At 46.7% G+C, this 19388-nt stretch overlaps 1 protein-coding gene across 1 annotated transcript in view; it reads left to right on the top strand.

The window, feature by feature from the left end:
* SH3TC2 (SH3 domain and tetratricopeptide repeats 2) overlaps positions 1-9044 on the top strand; it is a 33219-nt gene extending 24175 nt beyond the window's left edge. The window contains exons 9-13 of the mRNA XM_019624406.1: positions 368-518; positions 2637-2759; positions 4338-4488; positions 6277-6473; positions 8118-9044. Coding sequence (XP_019479951.1) covers positions 368-518; positions 2637-2759; positions 4338-4488; positions 6277-6473; positions 8118-8309 — 814 coding nt within the window. The 3' untranslated portion in view covers positions 8310-9044. The remainder of the gene's footprint in view (positions 1-367; positions 519-2636; positions 2760-4337; positions 4489-6276; positions 6474-8117) is intronic.
* The last annotated feature ends 10344 nt before the right edge of the window (positions 9045-19388 follow it).

The raw sequence follows: 19388 nt of genomic DNA, 5'->3' as shown, positions 1-19388 counted from the left end.
ATGATTACTAACATTTAAATATTCATCAAGTGCTTACTCTATGGCAGGCACTGCTCTAAGCACTCTAGTTATTTATTTATTTATTTATTTATTTATTTATTATTTTCTAATCGCATTTACTCTTCACAACAATCCTCTGAGACAGGTACAATTATACCCCCATATTAGAGATGGGGAAACCAAGGCACAGAGAAACCCTGTACTTTCTCAAGGTCACAACGCTGGTTGGGGCAGAGCTGGTCCCAACCCGCCCGAGGTGATCGGAAACAATGCTGTTTCCTCCCAGAGCCTCCGTTTCCTCCTGTGCTGAGGGACTCCGAGGCCCCTTTGAGCCCTCACACCTTATGAGTCCATGTCGCCCCCTCAGGTCCCTCAGGAAGTCTCTCACCTGCATCAAAGAGAGCCTGCGCATCTTCATCGACCTGGGGGAGAGAGACAAGGCCACCGAGGCCTGGCTCCGGGCTGGGCGACTGCACTACCTCATGCAGGAAGACGAACTGGTGGAACTGTACTTGCAGGTAGGCCTCCCGCAGAGCTCACCTGCTGACTCCGGCCATTTGTGGGAGGCAGCTGTATTCGCCCAAGTGACCATCTGTAACTAGAGAGAGGGGGTGTCCTTGGAGGGCAGGTCAACACAGGGCTGCTCCCTGTACACAGATGGAGCCCAGGACAGCCTGGCAGGCTGAATACAGGTGGAAAAGGGCCAGTCCCTGAGCCCATGTACACGTGTAAGCTCCCAAAGAACAGGGTGGGAGACTCTCTCACCTGTCACGTCAAGTATATCCATTTTTCCAAAGCTGGACGTGTAATTCGACTTCATGTAATTCGACTTCAGGGTTTTGCTGCAATTTGAGGTGGATGTGTGTGGGGTGTTAACATTATTGTTCTCTTATGTTTTTTTGTTTGCGTATCTTTAATATCTGAAGTAAGGCATAGGTTAGTGATTTAAGGCCTGAGCTTAGAGAGAGACAGTCCTGGAATCAAATTACAGGGCATTATGAACTGTGTGACCTTGGGCGTGCCACCTGAGCTCTCTGGGCCTCAGTTTCTTCATGGGCGAACCCTGTCTTAGTAAGGATTGGGTATATCACGGACATAGTAAACACATATGCATAGTAAGCATTTACCAAGTGCTTGAGACTTAGTAAATGCTTAAGAAATGGTATTTCATCATCATCACCATTATTATTATTATTATTATAATTATTATTATTACTACTATTATTTGCACAATGCTGATATTATAATGGTATATAAAAGGATTTGTTCCATAAAAAATATGCACGTTATCTTTTCTTCCTTTCCATTTCTTATTTTCTCCCTTTTTGCTCCCCTACTCCATTATTTACGCTTGCACAAACTCTCTTCCACTGAGACTCAATAATGGCTGTGTAACATTGGTCAAATGTTTACGATGCCCAGGAAACTTTGGGAAACACATCACACACGGTGTAGTTTAACCCTCATTACCAATGCAGCAGGGGTTTCTATTGAAATTCCCATATTACAGGTGAGGTTCAATGAGGACAAGTAAGTTGCCCAAGATGATCTAGCTAGTTAAGTGGTGAAAACTGCCCACTGGCAGTGAGACGTAAAACTTTCACTCCCAGACTCTATTCCGCCTTGAGATTTCAGAGCTGGAAGGACTTTCAGGGAGCAGACAATTCAGTCTTGCTTTCCACTCTCCATGAGTTGGAGGCCCAGAGGGAGCTGTTTTGTGTTCAGGGTTGGTGGCAAGAGGCTGCCGTCTCCAGGATTCCATCCCACCGCCTGTCCCTCCATGTAGCTGCATATGTAATAACAATGCTGGGGGGTCTTGCACTGGCCAGAACTGGTCCCAGGCCCACCCAACCCCAGAGTGCATCCTAACTCAAAGTTCTGCCAGTCATTCCCACTGACGTGAATCATTCTGTACTTGAGGCCGTTTGAGGTTCTGCAGCTGTGCAGCCGATGCTGGGGTGCGTTCTTCACTCTTCAAATTCCTCACCACATTTCGTTTTGCAATATGAAATAGCTTGCTAGAGAGAATGAGGTCGTGGTGGCTAGGAGGAGGAAGACGATTAGGCTGGAAGACACTTGCATTTGTTTGCCATTAGCTACTGATGTGAACGTGGAGAGGTGTCTTAATCTTTCTGAGCCTCAGTTGCTCCATCTGGGAAGTACAGGTATTGGACTAGATCACTTTCCAAACTTCAGTTATTTATACATCAAGTTCACGGGTTTGCCATATCTGTATACCGTCTGTACCACTATTATTTATTTTTGACCTAACTTCAAATCAGCTTAGCTTTTTACACTAAACTAATGCTATCTGAAATCACAGGTTTTGATGTTAATCTTTTTTTTTTCTTAAAACACATTAAAATAAATACTTAGCTATGGAAACATAAAATGTTTGTGTACTGCTAAGCATCATTCTAGGACCATACAGTGTAATCTCTCATAACATGATGGGGAAATGCTGGACTAGAGAATCCCAAAGGCTTCTTACCAGCTCTATGAGTGTGGAGGACAATTCAGGATTCTGGGGACTTCAGCAGAGGGTTAAATTAGGTGGTCATGGCCTCACCCCTGCCAGCCTGTGAATCTTTCAAGTCCTTCTCTCCATCTTTGACAGCCATCTCTGTCTCATCCAGGCAGCTATCCAGAAAGCCCTGAAGTCAGAGGAGCCCTCCCTGGCTCTCAAGCTCTACGAAGAAGCAGGTGATGTGTTCTTCAATGGAACCCGCCACAGGCATCGTGCAGTGGAGTATTACCGAGTAAGCCTGAGCTCCGCAGTGCGCCCAGCCAGGACCACACCCCTGCCCCGCACCCCTGCACAAATGTGGGCAACAAATGTGGGCAGGACCACAGAAACTTCAGCCTGGATGCCCGTCCCCCTCTCTTACTGGTATTTTTAGTTTTTCCTCATCCAGTACCCACATGCTCTCCATTTCTTCAATTTAGCAGGCTCTCTGTCATTCTCAGGCTGATAAATTATTCTTCCTGGAAAAACGAACCGTAACTATTACATCTCTTGGGTGCATGGTGCTTTACAGTTTGTTGCACACTTTTTTTTTTTAAAGATTTAATTGGGGAATTTGGGGAAGGGGAACAGTGCTGGGGAATTGGGGACGGGGAACAGCCAAATTGTTGTCCTTCAGTCTTAGTTGTGGAGGGTGCAACTAGCTCAGCTCCAAGTCCAGTCGCCATCCGGCAGCCCATTGGCAGCTTGAGGCCGCTCAGCTCAAGGTGCTGTGTTCAATCTTAGTTGTGGGTAGGTGTAGCCCACCATCCCATGCAGGAGTCCAAACAGCAACCTTGTTGTTAGGAGCACGTGCTCTCACCAGCTGAGCCATCCTGCCACCTGTTGGCAGCTCAGTGACAGCTCAGCTCAGGCACAGCTCACTGGCCCATGTGGGAATCAAACTGGCGGCCCTGTTGCTCAGAGCTCGCACTCTTAAGCTAACTCTTAACCAACTGAGCCACTCGGCCGGCCCTGTTTTGCTATTTTTTAATAAGTATGCATTTCAAAATATTTTTAAAAATTAAAAAATGTGTAACACCACCTTTCAAACTCATGGTTTCACAGATATTATTGCAAAGAATGAGGCAAGATAATAAAAGAGTATTGATTTAAGAAATAATACTAATTAAGTAAGTGTCCAGATGATGTTAAGCAGATATGCCAAAAATCGTTTTTGTTATCATTGTTATTTTTGTTATCATTGACTGAAGTTTGGGTAACATCGTTATTTTATTTGATCCTAAAATTTTACTTAGTTAGGTACTCATTCATTTGCTTGTTCAGTTGTTTATTAGGTCATCAAACGTTTATCAAGCACCTAATATGTGCCAGGCACTGGGCTGGGGTGGGGAGAACAAGAAACATGTCCCTGGCTATGGGGGTGCTCATGTCATATGCATTTTATAAATGAGAAAGCTAAGGCTCAGCGAGATGAAGTGACCTGCCTAAAATTCTATCCTAATAAAAACAATAGAAATGGCCATTAACTGGACACTCAGACACTGTGTGCATACTCTGCATGTGCTTTATATATTACCACTGTAGGTGCTGAGGGAGCACATGTTTGGGAGGCAAATAACTTTCCTGCTCTCAGTTTCCCCAATCTTAGGAGGCCTGATGATCTCTAGCTCTTCCACCACTAAGATTTGGGCAGAGCAACCAAGAACAAGGACCAGGAAAACCAGCTGAATAAAACTAAGCATGGAAACATGACCAATCCCCTTGGTTTTCGTCACTACCACCTCCCAACCCGTCAGTAGAGTGTGAGCCTTGATGGTATATGTACCAGTGCTTCTTGGGAGACTAAGTTTCCTTGCGCCTCTCTTCACAGGCTGGGGCTGTTCCTTTAGCAAGAAGGATGAAGGCAGTGAGAACGGAGCTCCGGATTTTCAACAAGCTGACCGAGCTGCAGATCAGTCTGGAAGGCTACGACAAGGCTTTGGAGTTTGCCACCCTGGCGGCCAGACTCAGCACAGTCACAGGTAGGTAGGTAGTCCTATACTGAATGGGAGTAGTAGACAGTCCCCAAGGAGGCACAACAAGGCAGTCCCAGCACAGGCTCTGGGGTCAGACTGCATAGATTCAGTTCTGGGTCCGACTTCAGGGAGACCTTAATTAAGCAAGCAGCTTAAGTCTATAAGCCTCGAGTTTGTCTTCGGCAAATCGGGATTAAAAATAACAGTCATCTCAGGCAGTTGTTATGAAGACCGATGATTAGCCATGTAAAATCTGTAGTGCTTGGTACATAATAAGTCCTTGATAAGTGTTACCTATACCCACTAATTATTATATTACAGTTGGCATTCCTCCGAGTACAGGGCAAATAGTGTTTTCTCCTCTGCACTGGCAATGCTCCTTATAAAAAGACTGTGCCCTAAATTTTTAATGGGTTGGTTGTTAGTCAAATGCATATATTCCCCATGGAAGTGAAATGTAAATGAAGGTCAGATTCCCATTAAAATAACTCGCTGTGTATCTGAAATAATTTGCATTTACCACAAAAGCTAGCGGGGAGGGGGGGGGGGACGACAATACAAGTCATTAAAATGGAAAGAAGGCAGAATTAAAAAAGTTTTAAAAAATAACAAACTCACCTCGAATGTTGGTGCTTGAGGGAAAGCAGTGTTGATTAGAGGAGCCTTGATTAGATGCTGAGGCAAATGGAGTCTTCTGTAATGATATCATCTAGAAGGGCTTCTGGGCATTCTCAGTGATGTGAGATGTGGATGGTCCTGGACTTTATTGTGTCTAATTGCACTTCAGAGCTCTCTGCTCTTCCTACCTTTTTCTTTACTCCAAAACCCTTATCTCTGGGACTGTCTGGGTAATCTCAGGCAAGGCCTTGGGGGCCTCAGGCAGCTCCCTCTTGGGCAGCCTTCATCCTTTCCAGGACACAAGCTGCCAGGAGCCTATATTCACCCTTTCATGCACTTCCCCATGACTGGATTTTTCCATATGGGAGAATTTTCTCTCTTGTGGGTTTTCTCTTTTAATTTGGACTTTGGCCCTTTGGACCTTAAAAGTGATGTATTTAGATTGCATCAAACAGCCACCTTGCAAATAGCCCCCCAAAACTATTGGAAGCCTTGGTTCACTTTAAAAGGCCACTTTGTATCAAAGGAGTTAGTTATAAAAACAACAAACCCACCAAAAACCAAAAGAACAAGTCGTAGACGCATTAGAACGAGGGTACTACAGTGTGGACTAAAAGTAAACGGACTCTGTGGTTTATCTGAGGCTGCGAGCTGGTAAAGGAGCAGCGGCGACCCCTGCTGATGGCAGCCCCACAGCTCCCTGGAGACTTTATGTGGAGAAGACATTTGTTACACAGAGTCATTCATTGTGAAGAATTCTTAGCTACACCTTTAAGTTAGTCTTGTCACTGTGTCCCATCACACGGATTTGGGAATAATCATTTCCCAGTTACAGTGTCATCTGTAATGAGGAGGAAGTTGTTTTTCCAGAATCACCCCAGAAAAATCCTGACCAGCACGTGTACTCTAATTAGTCGCTCTCACTGAGCTCTGTGTCTTCTTTTGTAGCACTTGTCACAGGTGTAATTTTACCTTTGCTTGTGGGATCATTTAAGGAATGGCTGTGTCGTATGAGACAATAAGTCTCACGAGGGCAGGGACCCTCCGTGCTTTGTTCCCTATGTCCCAAGCACAATCCCTGATACCTAACAGACCTTCAAAAGATTGTCCAGAATGAGTGAGTGAATGATGTGAAGCGTTGGCTGCCCGATATCTCTCTCAGTCGTCCAATCCTAGGAGATCAGAGGCAGCAGCTGGTGGCCTTTCACCGTCTGGCTTCGGTGTACTATTCCCTGAACATGTATGAGATGGCTGAAGACTGTTACCTGAAGACGCTGTCCCTCTGTCCAGCCTGGCTGCAGAGCCCCAAGGAGGCCCTGTACTATGCGAAGGTTTATTATCGCCTGGGCCAACTCACCTTCCACCAGCTGAAGGTAAGAGCCATGCCTGCAGTGTCATGCGAGAGCTGCCCTCCAGCCATATTCTTCCCTGACCCTGAGCTCTCAGGATAGAGTTGAGATGGCCCAGATGGGGGTTCTTGTCTCACAGGGTGGGGAGTGGCCCCACTGAAGACACAGTGGCTCTTTCCACTCAGTCCCATTGGCGACCTCCAAGATGTTCCCAGCTCTGCTAGGAGACAGATCACAGCGCTTTTTTCTCCTTGCTCTGCTCTCATTTCTGTGACCACTTTATCTACCAGGCACTTTGGGCACATTGCCTGGTCCCTGCGAGCATCGGAAGGGCCTAGGAAAATACATGAGACCCAGAACAAAAGAACCATGAGCTCCAAAATGAAAACCAAAATTAATGCTTAACTGTGTGCGTGTCTACAAAATGTTATAGATTAACGAGCCAATTGAAACCCACTTATTATAAAGTTATACGCAACTGCGTTTTAGGAGAAATCTGGGTATATGTTCATGTGTTTGAGATAATGAGGTGTGGGGTCCTGGAATGTCAGCGTGCGTAGCTCCCGCGGCCTTGGCTTTGATCTTCCCGTTTGCTCTGGAGTTGAGTCCAGAATGTCTTCTTTTCCCAGCCTCTTCTAGAGCTGTGTTGGTGGTCTGAGCCCATTACAATTCTGGCCCTCCGGTCTTGTCCGCAGGCATTGTCTTCCTTTTACCAGAGGCCCCGGTCTGCTCCAGCACAAACCCTAATCTCTTAATCCAGGGGCTTCTGTGTGAGTCACGTCTGTGTTTGGCCCTCAGGGGATCCCCAGGGCAACTCTGCTGTCCTTTCTTATTTGCCAGAATTAATTATTGCTTCTGGCCTGAATTAATTATTGACTTATGAGGGTTAATGGGAACCAGACATTCCTTTTTGAGTCTCGCCCAAAGAAGCATCTGTTCCTCATTTCTGCCCCAGAGGGAGGGGCAATGGGCTAGTGAAGGACTCCACCGCCGTCTTCCCTCTGGAAGTGGTTCAGGGACAAAGTGTGTGCGATTGTATTTATCAACTGCAGGCTCTAGGGTTGCAAGGGGGAAGAACTCAACTCAAAGTAGCTTAAGCAAAAAAGGGTAATTTATTGGCTTAAATAACAGGGGAGCTCAGGTGTAAATTTAGTTTCAAGTAGTTCTGGATGCTGGGACGCAAATGCCGTCATGCATCTCCCCAGCTCTCTGTCTCTGTATCTCTTGGTTCTGTATGTTTCTCCTTCTCTCTGTTTCTTGGTCTCCTTCCCCTCCCACTATTGGCAGGCTCAAGCCTACCCCTAAAAGGGTAAGGGACCGTTTTCTCTGCTAGGTCACCCAGAAAGGCCCTTGGAAGGGACTGGGATAGGATAGGTCAGCTTGGGTCATTTCTGCACCCCTGAAGCGCTGTGCCCAGAGGGGTGCTGCTTCATGATTGGCTGAGCCTGGGTAAGAGGCCACTCCTGTGCTGGGGAGGAGGGCCTCTGGGGGTTAGCAATGTCCTGCGGCTGCAGTGGAGTCGGGGAGGCGCTCCCCGGAGGAGCCCACAGAAGGGATGGGAAAGTATGTCAGGCAGAGAAAAGCTCGGGTTCCCAGCACTGCCACCCGGCCTGTCCTGGGAATGTTCGCTAACGCTGTCTCTTCTTTGCCCCCCTGCCATGGGGTTAGGATGCCCACGATGCCACTGAATACTTCTGGCTGGCGCTGGCAGCCGCGGTCCTGCTGGGTGACGAGGAGTTGCAGGACACCCTGAGGAACAGGCTGGACAACATCTGCCAGAGCCCCCTGTGGCACAGCAGCCCCTCTGGGCGCTCCTCAGAGAGGGCGCGGTGGCTGAGTGGTGGGGGCCTGGCCCTCTGAGGGGAGCTCGCCCATCTCTGACCAGTTGCCACGGCCAAAAGCTGCCCCCCTGCCCTCGGCTTCTAGACACTCATGGGAGGATCCGAGTCATCACCTGGCCCAGCCCTCTCATTTTACAGTGGGAAGAACAGAGTCCAGAGGGCCGGCAGCTCGCTCAGGCTGGCCACGCAAGCCGCGGATGACAGAGCAGGGATGAGAAGCCCTGGCTCTGTGTCTGCAGCCTTAGCAGCAGACCCCGTCCACACAGACGGCCTCTGAAATGTACTTTCTTGACACAATTCAGGAGAAAATGAGAAACCCAGCTCCTTCCCGCAATGGGGGAATCGGGAACTACATGGCGAGAAGATGGCAGACTGGACTTTGTTCCCGTCACTGCCTTTGCTCAGGGAAAGACCCCTCCCCTTGCCCGTGAAGACACTGGCAGCTTCTTCCTTCTCTCTCTTGGCTAGGACCAAAGCAGGCGTCACTTCTCCTGCTCGCAGGGCCTGGCGGGGGGTGCGCGGTGGGGGTGGGAATTCACCGTGCTCTTAGCCCGAAAGACACAGCCTCAGAATGGCCAGTGCAAGGCACAGGCACGAGGTCTGACCTGGATTTACTGTCTCCATCCTGCCCCGAGGCTCTGCTCCCCCATAATCTCCCAGGAACCCCGGGGAAGCTTCCTGAGGGCTAGGGCAGAAACATTGAGTGCTAAGAATACTATGACGTAAAGTACATGTAAATAGCATATATTATTAAATATCGTCCATTTACATTTACACAGACATTTGTCTCCTTTGTAATAGGGAAAGACGGGTTGGGAGACTTGGAGGGTGGGTATCGTATTGGTTTCAGGGTCGCTCCTTAACAAAGCATTTCTGTTAGTTCTCAATCACTATATAACACACACAGTGACTTGGAACATTTTTGTTTTGTTTTGTTTTATTTTTAAAGATTTTATTGGGAAATTGGGGAGGGGAACAGCACTGGGGAATCGGAGGAAGGGGAACAGACAAGTGCTGTCCTTTTGTTCTTCAGTCTAGTTGTGGAAGACCTTGCTTCACTGGCCCATATTGCTATTATCATTGCGCTCTTCCCACGTGAGGCAGATTGGTCGCCGGCCTCTGGACGGCCGCTCACGGTGGCTCTTGGCAGCTCAGACTGGCTGCCGGCCGCTCACGCTGGCTGCTACCCACACACAGTAGCTTATGGCAGCCCACTGCAGCAGGGGCTGAAGCCTATGCCGTTGCCAGCGACTCTCAGCAGCCCAGCTCCAGGTCGAGCTGTTGTTCACCATCTTAGCTGTAGAGGGCGCAGTGTCACTGGCCCTCATATGGGATCTGAACCAGGGCCCTGCTGCTCAGAGCTGGTGTCCCAAGCCAAGTCTGAACCAATGCGCTACTCAGACGGCCTAGTGACTTGGAACATTTGCTATCTCACGGTTTCTGTAGGAAAGCAGGAACCCAAGTGTGACTTAGCTGGGTCCTCTGGCTCAGGGTGGCTCACAAGGCTACAATCAAAGTGTTGGCCATGGCTGCAATCTTCTCAAGCTCAGCAACAGAAGGATCTGCTTTCGAACTCACTCACATCATGTCTGCAGGGCTCAGTTCGTTGCTCGGCTGTTGGCCGGAGGCTGCCCGTTTCCTGCTTCATGAGAGTGAGCAAGTGAGAAGAGCGAGAGAAGGAAGTCTCAGGCTTCTCATAACCCAGGGTCAGAAACAACATCCAATTAATTTTGCCTATTCTATTCATTGTAAGTGAGTCACTAGGTCCAGCCCACAGAAAAAGGGAGGGACGTGCAAACACCGGGAGGCAGGGAATCAGTGGGGGCCATTTGAGGAGCTGTCTACCCCAATAACTCTGATTCAGTTAGGCCTGGGAGACACCCCTGCAACATGCATTTTTAAGGAGCAACTCAAGTGATCCTGGTGAAGGCTCACCCTTGCTCTGAACTGAGGGAACATGCAGGGAGATCTAACCACAGGGCTCCGCCACCTGATGCCCTGTGGCTTCGATTTTACTGTCAGGCCCTCTACCCTTAATTTCTAGCTTCTTGGGCCAACCAGAGGGTTGGTGGTGTGATGGGGGTGGTGTGATGGGGGCGTGGGAAGTTGAGTCAACATTGCAACTTCCACGAATAGTCACAGGCTTGTCTACACATCAGTGCATCTTGTTGTCTCTTAGGAGCTATGTTGGTTGTCAAAATGCTCTCTACAGAGTATTCTTCTCCAGGAAGGGAATGACGTGACCTAATTCACTACCATGTAAAACAGATGTCATTTTGCTCCCACGACAAACCATGACATCCTGGGCGGGGAGGGATGTCGTGGAGGGGTCTAACCTCCCATGCAGGGTGCTTTCAACAACATTCCCGGGATGGTCAGGGGCCCATGCGTTCCAGAACGGTTACGCATCTTGTACTTGAAGAAGGCTTGCTTGGCCCTGGAAGCGGTCCATGACCCATTCCCCATTTGACTCAAGTTACAGCCCCTCTCCCGTTCCCACTGACCTATGCCTCTCCTGGGCAGACGCCAATGTCTGTGGCTCCCATAACCGCACCAGGCTTTTGGTGTTGGCGGGTGGGTAGAGAGAACAGAGGGATGTTACTATACTTAATGCTATTTAACATTGTATTTTAATGTTGCATTATGATTTTTCTTCCTCCCCTCCCCCTTTTCCCCCGCCCCCCCAACAGCTGCATCTGACCGTTGGTCCCACTGAGCTTATGATCCATTGAAACATCTCACATAAGCTTGTTTGGCCAGATCTTTCTCAATTGCTACATATAAATTACATATATATATAATTTATGTATAAAATTTATGTATATATATATGTATATATGTATATACACATATACATATATACATATATATATATATTTTTTTTTTAAAGATTTTTATTGGGGAATTGGGGGGAAGGAACATATTGGGGAATTGGGGGGAAGGGGAACAGACAAGTTGCTGTCGTTTTGTTCTTCAGTCTAGTTGTGGAGGACGTTGCTTCACTGGCCCAAGTTGGTACCATCATTGCGCTCTTCCCGAGCGAGGCACATCAGTCGCTGGCTTCTGGACGGCTGCTCACTGTGGCTGCTGGCCGCTCACGCTGGCTGCTGGCCGCTCACGCTGGCTGCTGGCTACACACGGTAGCCCATGGCAACCCACTGCAGCAGTGGCTGCAGCCTACGCCGTCGCCGGCGACTCACGGCAGCCCAGCTCCATGTCGAGCTGTTGTTCAGCATCTTAGCTATAGAGGGCAGTGTCACTGGCCCTCATAAATACATATATTTTTAAGTGAAGGGCATTATACCTACTCATTTTACATTTCGTTGGGAATTTCAGTTAAACTTTTTTGATTCTGTGGGCTTTGGTTCACCTATAAATCTGGTAAATCTGCCTCTAACAGGTCAGTTATAAAAGTGTTCAGCACACTTCCAAAGACAAGGGTAGGACTGGTTTTTTTAATGAGGAAAACATTGTGCTGTATCATTGCAATGACCACATCCTCAATGCAAATTCATTTGTGAAAATAGTCTTTAAAAGTATTTTAAAATCCCATTTAAAAAATGTGGATAACTTCCCCTTGGAATGGCGTTGAAGCTATTTTTTCATGATCCACAGAGGGTGAAGTGGTGATTGGGTCTGGTCTCCATTTAAGCAGGTTTTATTATGCGTATATAGTAGCCAAAGATGAACCATTTAGCCTCTTCGTGCTAATCCTTCCCCAGAACTTACATGACCTGCCTGGCTCCCAGCTCTTTGTATCGAACCTAAATACAGAACAAGGAGGGAATTACAACAATGATGTGTTTTCTCAGCTTTTAGGTACATCGCTTCCTGTTTAACATTGTTAATACTCTGAAATCCAATACTGCCTTTAGCCTTTTCTTATTGGCTTTATTTGCTTTTCCATTATTTTAAGATGTCTTTATATTTGTGTGTGTGTGTGTGTGTGTGTGTGTGTGTGTGTGTTTGCTTGTGCTTGGTAAGGGGGTGGAGGGTTTCAGAATGCAGGGCAGAAGCAGATCACCAGGGAGTGGGGAAGCTTGGAATTTGGTCTTGAATTTGACATTGACTTGCAAAGTGACCTTGTGTAAGTCACAACCTCTGTATACCTTAGAGCTCCAATATAGGAAGTATGATCACCTCTGGGTTTCTTTTCAGCAAAGTTATTTCCATGCCATATGAGCAGGAGGAGAGATTTGTATCTGAAAAATGAAATCAGAAGGTCTTATGGCCCAATTTTGTTCTCTTCTTTTTACAGGTGAGTAAACTAAGAAATAGAAAAGTAATTTTCTGCCAGCCATACAGGTCACAAGTGGCATTTTGTGACCCAAGGACTTAGCTGCAATAATGACAGGGTTTCTCTCGTGCAGGGTGACCTTCACAACGGCATGCATACTCACCACCTGAACAGCCATTTACCAAACTTTTTCTCAATTGATTTATTTCCTTTACTCATAGAAATGAACTTTATATAAGATGACTGGTCTATACAAGCAGAACATGTATTGCTTTCCATGAAATAGTATTTCATAAATAAATACAGTGAAAGCCAAACAATGCACTAAATTCAAGCTAAGTCCTGTTGCCCATGGCACGAGCCCAGTGTAGGCTTGGTCTGGCGTTATTTGAAAATAGATGTAACAAGTGGCAGGGAGTGTTGAAGACAGACTAACATTGTTCTTAAGCAATCAGAGAAACAGAGAAAGCAGCTGCAAAAGACTACACTTCCCACAGTGGGAGTCAATGCTAGTCAACGCCATGTCCGGGCACGTGCTCCTACGTCAGGGAAGTGAGGACTCACCTGTGTGAGAAGGCAGGGCATATTATATAGTATAAACCTGAGTCAGGATGAGAAGCGCTATGATGGGAGCTGATTGCAGGGTGTTATGGGAGCTCAGGCGAGGGAATGTAACTCAGGCACGGGAGTGAGGGCATGGGGTGGGGGGAGGGGCCTCCTGGCAAAAATGACATCTGAGCGGAGTCCTGAGAGAGAGAGAGCTCTACAATTCTATCTGCAGGCCAAGGGGTGTGATGTTGACATGTTCCAAGCAAAGGCCCGAGTGGGGAGAGGGCCTGGTGTTTTCTGAGAACAGCCGCATGTTCAGCAAAGCTGGAGCAGAGACAAGGAGGCAGGGAAGGGAAGTGTGAGGAGAGGCTGGACAGGGGAGCTGGAGACAGACCCTGAGGGCTTGGTCTTTCCCCTGAGGGTGAGGGGAAACCACAGAAAGGTTACAAGCAGGAGAGAGAGCCATGGTCAGATCTGTGCTTCGGAAAGGTGATTCAGGAAGCAGCAGGAGGAAAAGCGGGAGACCCATGAGGATCCAGCTATTGCAACAAGAGGCCACAGCCCTGATTTGGGTTTCACGTTTCCTCACTGAAGTCATTTCTGTAATCCAGGGTGCCACACTGCATTTAGCTGTCACGTTTCCCTAGTCATCTCTGGTCTGTGATAGTTTCTCAGCCTTCCCTTGTGTTTCATGAACTTAACTGTTTTGACCTCCGTTCCTTTTGATAATCGTGCCCATTGAGATGTGTGGACAAGGCGAAGAGGGGAAGGAGAAATTCAAGGGGACGGGCCCTGCACTCACGAAGCAGTAGTTCCGAGTAGAGAGTCTAGCCGGGGAGTCAGGCATACCTGGGTTAGAATCTGTGTCTTACTAGCTGTGTGACCTTTAGCAAATTAATTAACTTCTCTGAACCTATTGTTGTCAGAATTATACCAGTCAGCACATGTAAAAATACCGGCACACACAGTGCTGGCACATAGTATAAACATTAGATGACTTGTTTGCCTTCTTGCATAGACGAGGAAATGGCACCTCTATCTTTAGGGACAGGCCTTCACCCAAGGAAGAAAGCAACCTCATTGAAGACTCGAAACAAATGAGGCTATTTTGAAAGGGCGTTAATGTAATGGTTTACGTTCTAAAAAGTGCTTACTATGACCTACCCATCAGTTTATTTATTTTAACATTAAGATTTAAACTCTTTTTCGTACTAGGTTTTATTTGCCACTTTGCAATGTAATCATGTTTTCTTTTTTTCTTGATGAAAGCCTTGGAGTTAAAAAGTGCCGCCAAACCTAGAGCGGTGGCCGGAGCACTGCTCCCGCACTCAGACACTTGGGTCTGAAGCTGGCCTCTGCCTCTTCCCACTGAGGGACCTGGGCAAGCAACTCTGCCCCCTTAAGCCTCAACTTTAACTCTGTTTGAACTTTTCCTTGAGACCTCACGTGTGGATGGCTTGGTATGAACACTCCATTTGTGGTAGGTGTCATAATCACACAGGATTAAGCGGATTCTTAGTAAGTATATCTGGTTCTGGGCCCCACAGCTGATGACGGGCTGTGTGTTTGCGGTGCTGTTTTCTTTGGGTCTTCACCTCTTGGTAAGCCCTCTTGGGTGGGACAGCATATCTTTTTCAGTGTGCGCTTCTTTGCTGCCCCAACCCCAGTCAGTTATTTCAGAACTTGGGGATTAGAGGATGGAGGCTGCTGGCAGTCCTGGCTCTGAGAACATGCAGTTGGTTCACATTCCTCTAAGGGGTGTAGTCACCCCAGAGAAGCAGAGACAGGTGGCTGCGTAGGGGCTGGGGAGGCTCTGCCCAGCTGAGATGTGGGATGGGGTAGAGGTGGGACCAAGGATAACATGTGTGGCTGAGACCCAGTCATGGGGCCTCTCAGCTTCGTTTCCCAGGAGAGACTGTGGGAGGCAGGTGGGAGGGAAGGACGCTGTGCTTATTTTAAAGGTGAGAACGACGGTGCCCACTTCCAGTGCCGCCTTTGACTCATGGCTCAGGGCATCCAGACAGCTGGAGGGGTGAGTCCCCTTTAGGTGAGCTTCCAGACAGGGGAGGGGAGGATGGCCGAGGTCACAAAGAGCAAGGCCTATCCTTATCTCTGGCGTCCCTCTCTGTGAGAAATCAACAATAGGTCCAGTAGGGGGCAGTATGTCTCTCCTAAAGAGTACATCATTACCGAAGGGTATATTGACTATCTCGGGATCAGCCTATGGCAGTGACTTTCAACACCGCCCCCCCCCCTTTGTTTTCTTACTGTGACAGCAAGAAATGCATTTTACATTGTAGTCTAGTATGCATATGCACAAATATACAGATATGTTTGACAAAACACCTTGTAGTTCCTACAACATGAAATGTACTTTGATCTCCTATTCATTTTTTTTCCATTCTATTATAATTTAAGAATATCCAGCTTATGACATGCTAAATTGATTTCCAGATGCACTAAGCCGCAGTTTGAAAAGCACTGACCCAGAAGGAGTTCTCTCAAACAGCACAGGAGGGCTCTGGCCTTTGCTCCTTATATATCATGTGATGGAAAGCTTTGTTGAGACCAGGGAACGTGTACATATCAAAATAAAAATAATGGTTGACGTTGTTGAATGAATATTAAGTATTAGGCTCCATGCAAAACCTTTCTGAGGAGGACTCTCTTTACGTAATCCAACAACACTTTGGGGAAGATAACTATTGTTTTTATTTCCACTGAGGCTTAAAGAATGGAAGTGGCTTATTTTAGGCCACAGTTAGTAGGTGGTGGAGGTGAGAGTTGAACTTATGTCTCCCTGAAGTTGGAACTAGAACACTAATCTATTCTATTGTGGGTCTATGTCAGGTGACACATCTCTGGGGCAGATATTATCACTAATGTGATCATAAATAGAAGCAAGATTAAAACTTGTTTCAGCAGCCTGGGCTATTGGGCTGAAATCAACACTATGATTCTGGTGGGTCAAAAAAATTAATTACTCCAGACAGGATGGGAGAGACCTGATTTTTCTAGAAGGTCTTAAGAAAAACATGGAGGTTATTGTTGACCACAGTCAGGTGACTTCGTCTAGAAGAAATGATAAACATCTTTCCCAAATGGAAAATGAAAGGAGGAACAGAAAGTTCCTATAATGGCATAGTGGTGATAGGTCCAAACAAATTATAAATTAGAGTCTGAAGATTCCAGCTGAGGAGTGGGGTGAGTGAAGGGAATTTGCAAGAGACCCAGAGCCAATAACAGAAGACTGTGGACACCTGAGCAAGTGAGGCAGCAAGGTGGCGCCCCGCAGGTCTCACTCATCATGGTACTGTGGCTTGAATGGCAGCGGCAGAAAGGAGGTGACAGGCATGGGAGAATTACCTACTTTCGATATCATTGGAAAGCTGGTAGGGACACCACATCTTCTAAATGTGTCCTGAGAAACAGATAGCCTGGGAGAAGCCCATGCTCATGTTGAGATGCCTTAATTCTTATGCACAAATAGCGTTACAAAGTTTTTCACTTACGGTATTCAGAAATGCTTATTTATTCTCAGGATTTTCCATTTTATTTTTATTTAGGGTTGCACATTTTTACCACTATCTATGGAAAGGGTTTTTAAAATAAGTATTCTCTTCTGTTCTTGATTCTAACCTTTCAGATCTAGAATGTGATATTTAAACATGATGGAAGTGGCTCTCAACTACTTCACCTTTCTTGCATGGGCCAAATAGTGTGTGTGATGGTTTTTTTAATATTTTTTTATTGTTGTTGTTGTTCTTGAACTTTCTTGTAAATTGAGAACTTGTGATGTTTGTTCACCTGGGGATGTATTGGACATCTGCTTCCCAGAGATGCTCAGAGGAATGTCCCTGACTTCTCTGTACATTGTACCAGACAGCAGTGACATTAGCTCCATCTGCTTTCCTCCCGGGGAAGCAGCCATGGGCCAGGCTGAAATAACAGCTGTGTGCTAATCCTGGTGATCAAACAGCTACTTATTCATGGAACAAAACAAAATGGGCTTTTGTCTGTCCTAGCACATGTAGCGTTGGGACTCTAGTGGGTGGCGGAAAGGATGGCCAAGCGGAGAGATGACTGGGAGGATTTGTATTTTTGGTTGTTTGAAACTCCTCAGGGATTGTAGAGACTGCTATTCTGACTCTCTTCCAAGTCCTGTGGCATTCCTTTCTTTTCTTTCAGTTATATAAAGTCTGCCTTTCTTTCTCTTTGTGTTCTTAGGTTAGGGTCTCCCTTTTGCACGCGCTTGCAGATTTCTGTACTTTTCCTTTAAGGCACGTATCACAGTTTGTAAGTATACTATCTGTGTGGCTCTTCAAAGAGATGCTCCCTGTATACCACCTACAATGGAAACTCCATGAGAGCAGGGACCTTGCCTGGGTCACTCACTTCCGTAATTTCCAGAGTCGAGCCCAATGTCTGACACATGGTAGATTTGCAGTAAAGATTTGGTGAATCGCTTAACAGAAAAAAAAAAAACCCCGAATGAATGAAACTTTAGGTTCAAGTTGTGACCCCTTTTATCACTTATGGGAGGGAGAAAGTATTAAAACCATGCCCTATCTGCTTTTTGCTCGTGAGTGACTAGGGAATTGGATGCTAGGGCTATGCACGCTCATAGCAGGTGCTCAGTAAAAGTCTATTAAGATCAATAAGCATAATTTTCATCTGTTTAGATTGAGTTTCTATAGATATGCTGGCATCTTCCTAATTTTCCAAGAGGTAGTAGCAGCGATGACCACTTATGAGTAGTTACGACATATCTCACTGAGCACCTGCCCTGTACTAAGCACCGTGCTAAGTAACCTGCCTGCAGCACCTGACTTGATCCTCCAAATGCACCTACAAAGAGGCGTTATTACCCCCACTTTCCAGATGAAGGAATCGATAAACAGTTCAGACACTTGCAGAGATTCAAAACCAGTTCTATCTGACCTGAAAAAGCAGCGCTTCTAATAGCTACGTAATTCTGGTTTCACACTTTCTTTTTTAGAACTTAACATCTTGAAGAGAAATATTTACCTTAGAAACATTTGATGGTTCCCCTTTGTCTTAAGGAGGGGTGATGACCGGGAAATGGAGGGCAGGAAACTTGGTTTACACAAGCATTATTCCACCATGCATCACAGGAAGTCCCTTCAAGGCAGAATGTTCTGTGGAATAGAGCACCAGGGGACACGTGACCCGTTTAGGGTATTTTGGGGCCTAAGTGGGCAGAGGTACCTGAATGAGCGTGGGCAGCAGGGCCATTCTCTTTTCAGTTCTAAAAGGAGCTGTCGTTCCAGGGCTCTGGGATGACCCGGGCCAGGCCTTCACAGCATCCGGAAGTTCTCCCTCCGCCAAACTGTGGCCAATCCCTGTGGAATAAAAGGGACCTTTTTTCCCGTTCTTTGACTTTAAACTGGGGTCAAAGGCCTTAGGCTGGTGTGAAAATAAATAAAGGGCCTGAGCAGACAAAGGCCGTTCTGAAGCCAGCCCTCACTGTAAACACCGGCCTTCCTTTCCTCTGGCCTGAAGCTTCCTGGAACTTCCCTGGGCCCACTCTGACCTTACGTGGCCTGAGGTTCTGGTGGCTGCAGGGGACCCTGGTGGTCCTGTGCAGAGAGATGAGGCGGCTTCTGAGGGAAGTCAGAGGTAAGTGGCCAGCTCTTTTAGACTCTCTGAAAAAGAAAATGTGTGCATACTCAAGTTTATCATAAATTTTACTTCTATACAGGAGGTGTAACACTATTTACAAATAACAATAAAATAGAAACGCTTTTCTTGTAAATTTCATATAGCCAGTTGATACCCAGACAGCCTACTCATTGATTTACGTGGAACTCTTTATTTAAGAGTCAGCTATGGCTGCAACTGGGTACCAAGCATAGTTTTGACAGGAAAGCTGCTTGACGTTTTTATGAACAAGTCAGGTGAAAGTGAAACAGCAAAGAGGTTAGAAAATCTCTCATTTGTCAGTGGTGTCAGTGACTGTTTTGCTGAATCCAAAAAGAGTCTCCCCTCCATGTTATGCGCTCCTCACACTGCAACAGTTGACTTGACACAGCTCTAAGTACAATCAGCATCATTAGCATCACTTTCTTAAGTCTGTATGATCAATAAAGCCACAAATTAAGCCCTGATTTATATAATAGCATTTGCAAATTTCTGTGTTGTAAATACTTGCGCCTTGGCTGATTTCCAGCCGCTACTGTGATGTCACTGAGCGTGGGGCCGGAGAAGGCGTGCACACCTCGCTGCCAGATTTCCACCATACAGGTATGCTAGGTGTGTACAACCTCAAGAGCACAGGTAATAGCAACGCTT

This window comes from Hipposideros armiger, unplaced genomic scaffold, assembly GCF_001890085.2.
Source record: "Hipposideros armiger isolate ML-2016 unplaced genomic scaffold, ASM189008v1 scaffold_590, whole genome shotgun sequence".
In the NCBI taxonomy this organism is placed as follows: domain Eukaryota; kingdom Metazoa; phylum Chordata; class Mammalia; order Chiroptera; family Hipposideridae; genus Hipposideros; species Hipposideros armiger.
Note: the sequence above shows the minus strand (reverse complement) of the source record. Positions and strands in the feature narration are given on the sequence as shown.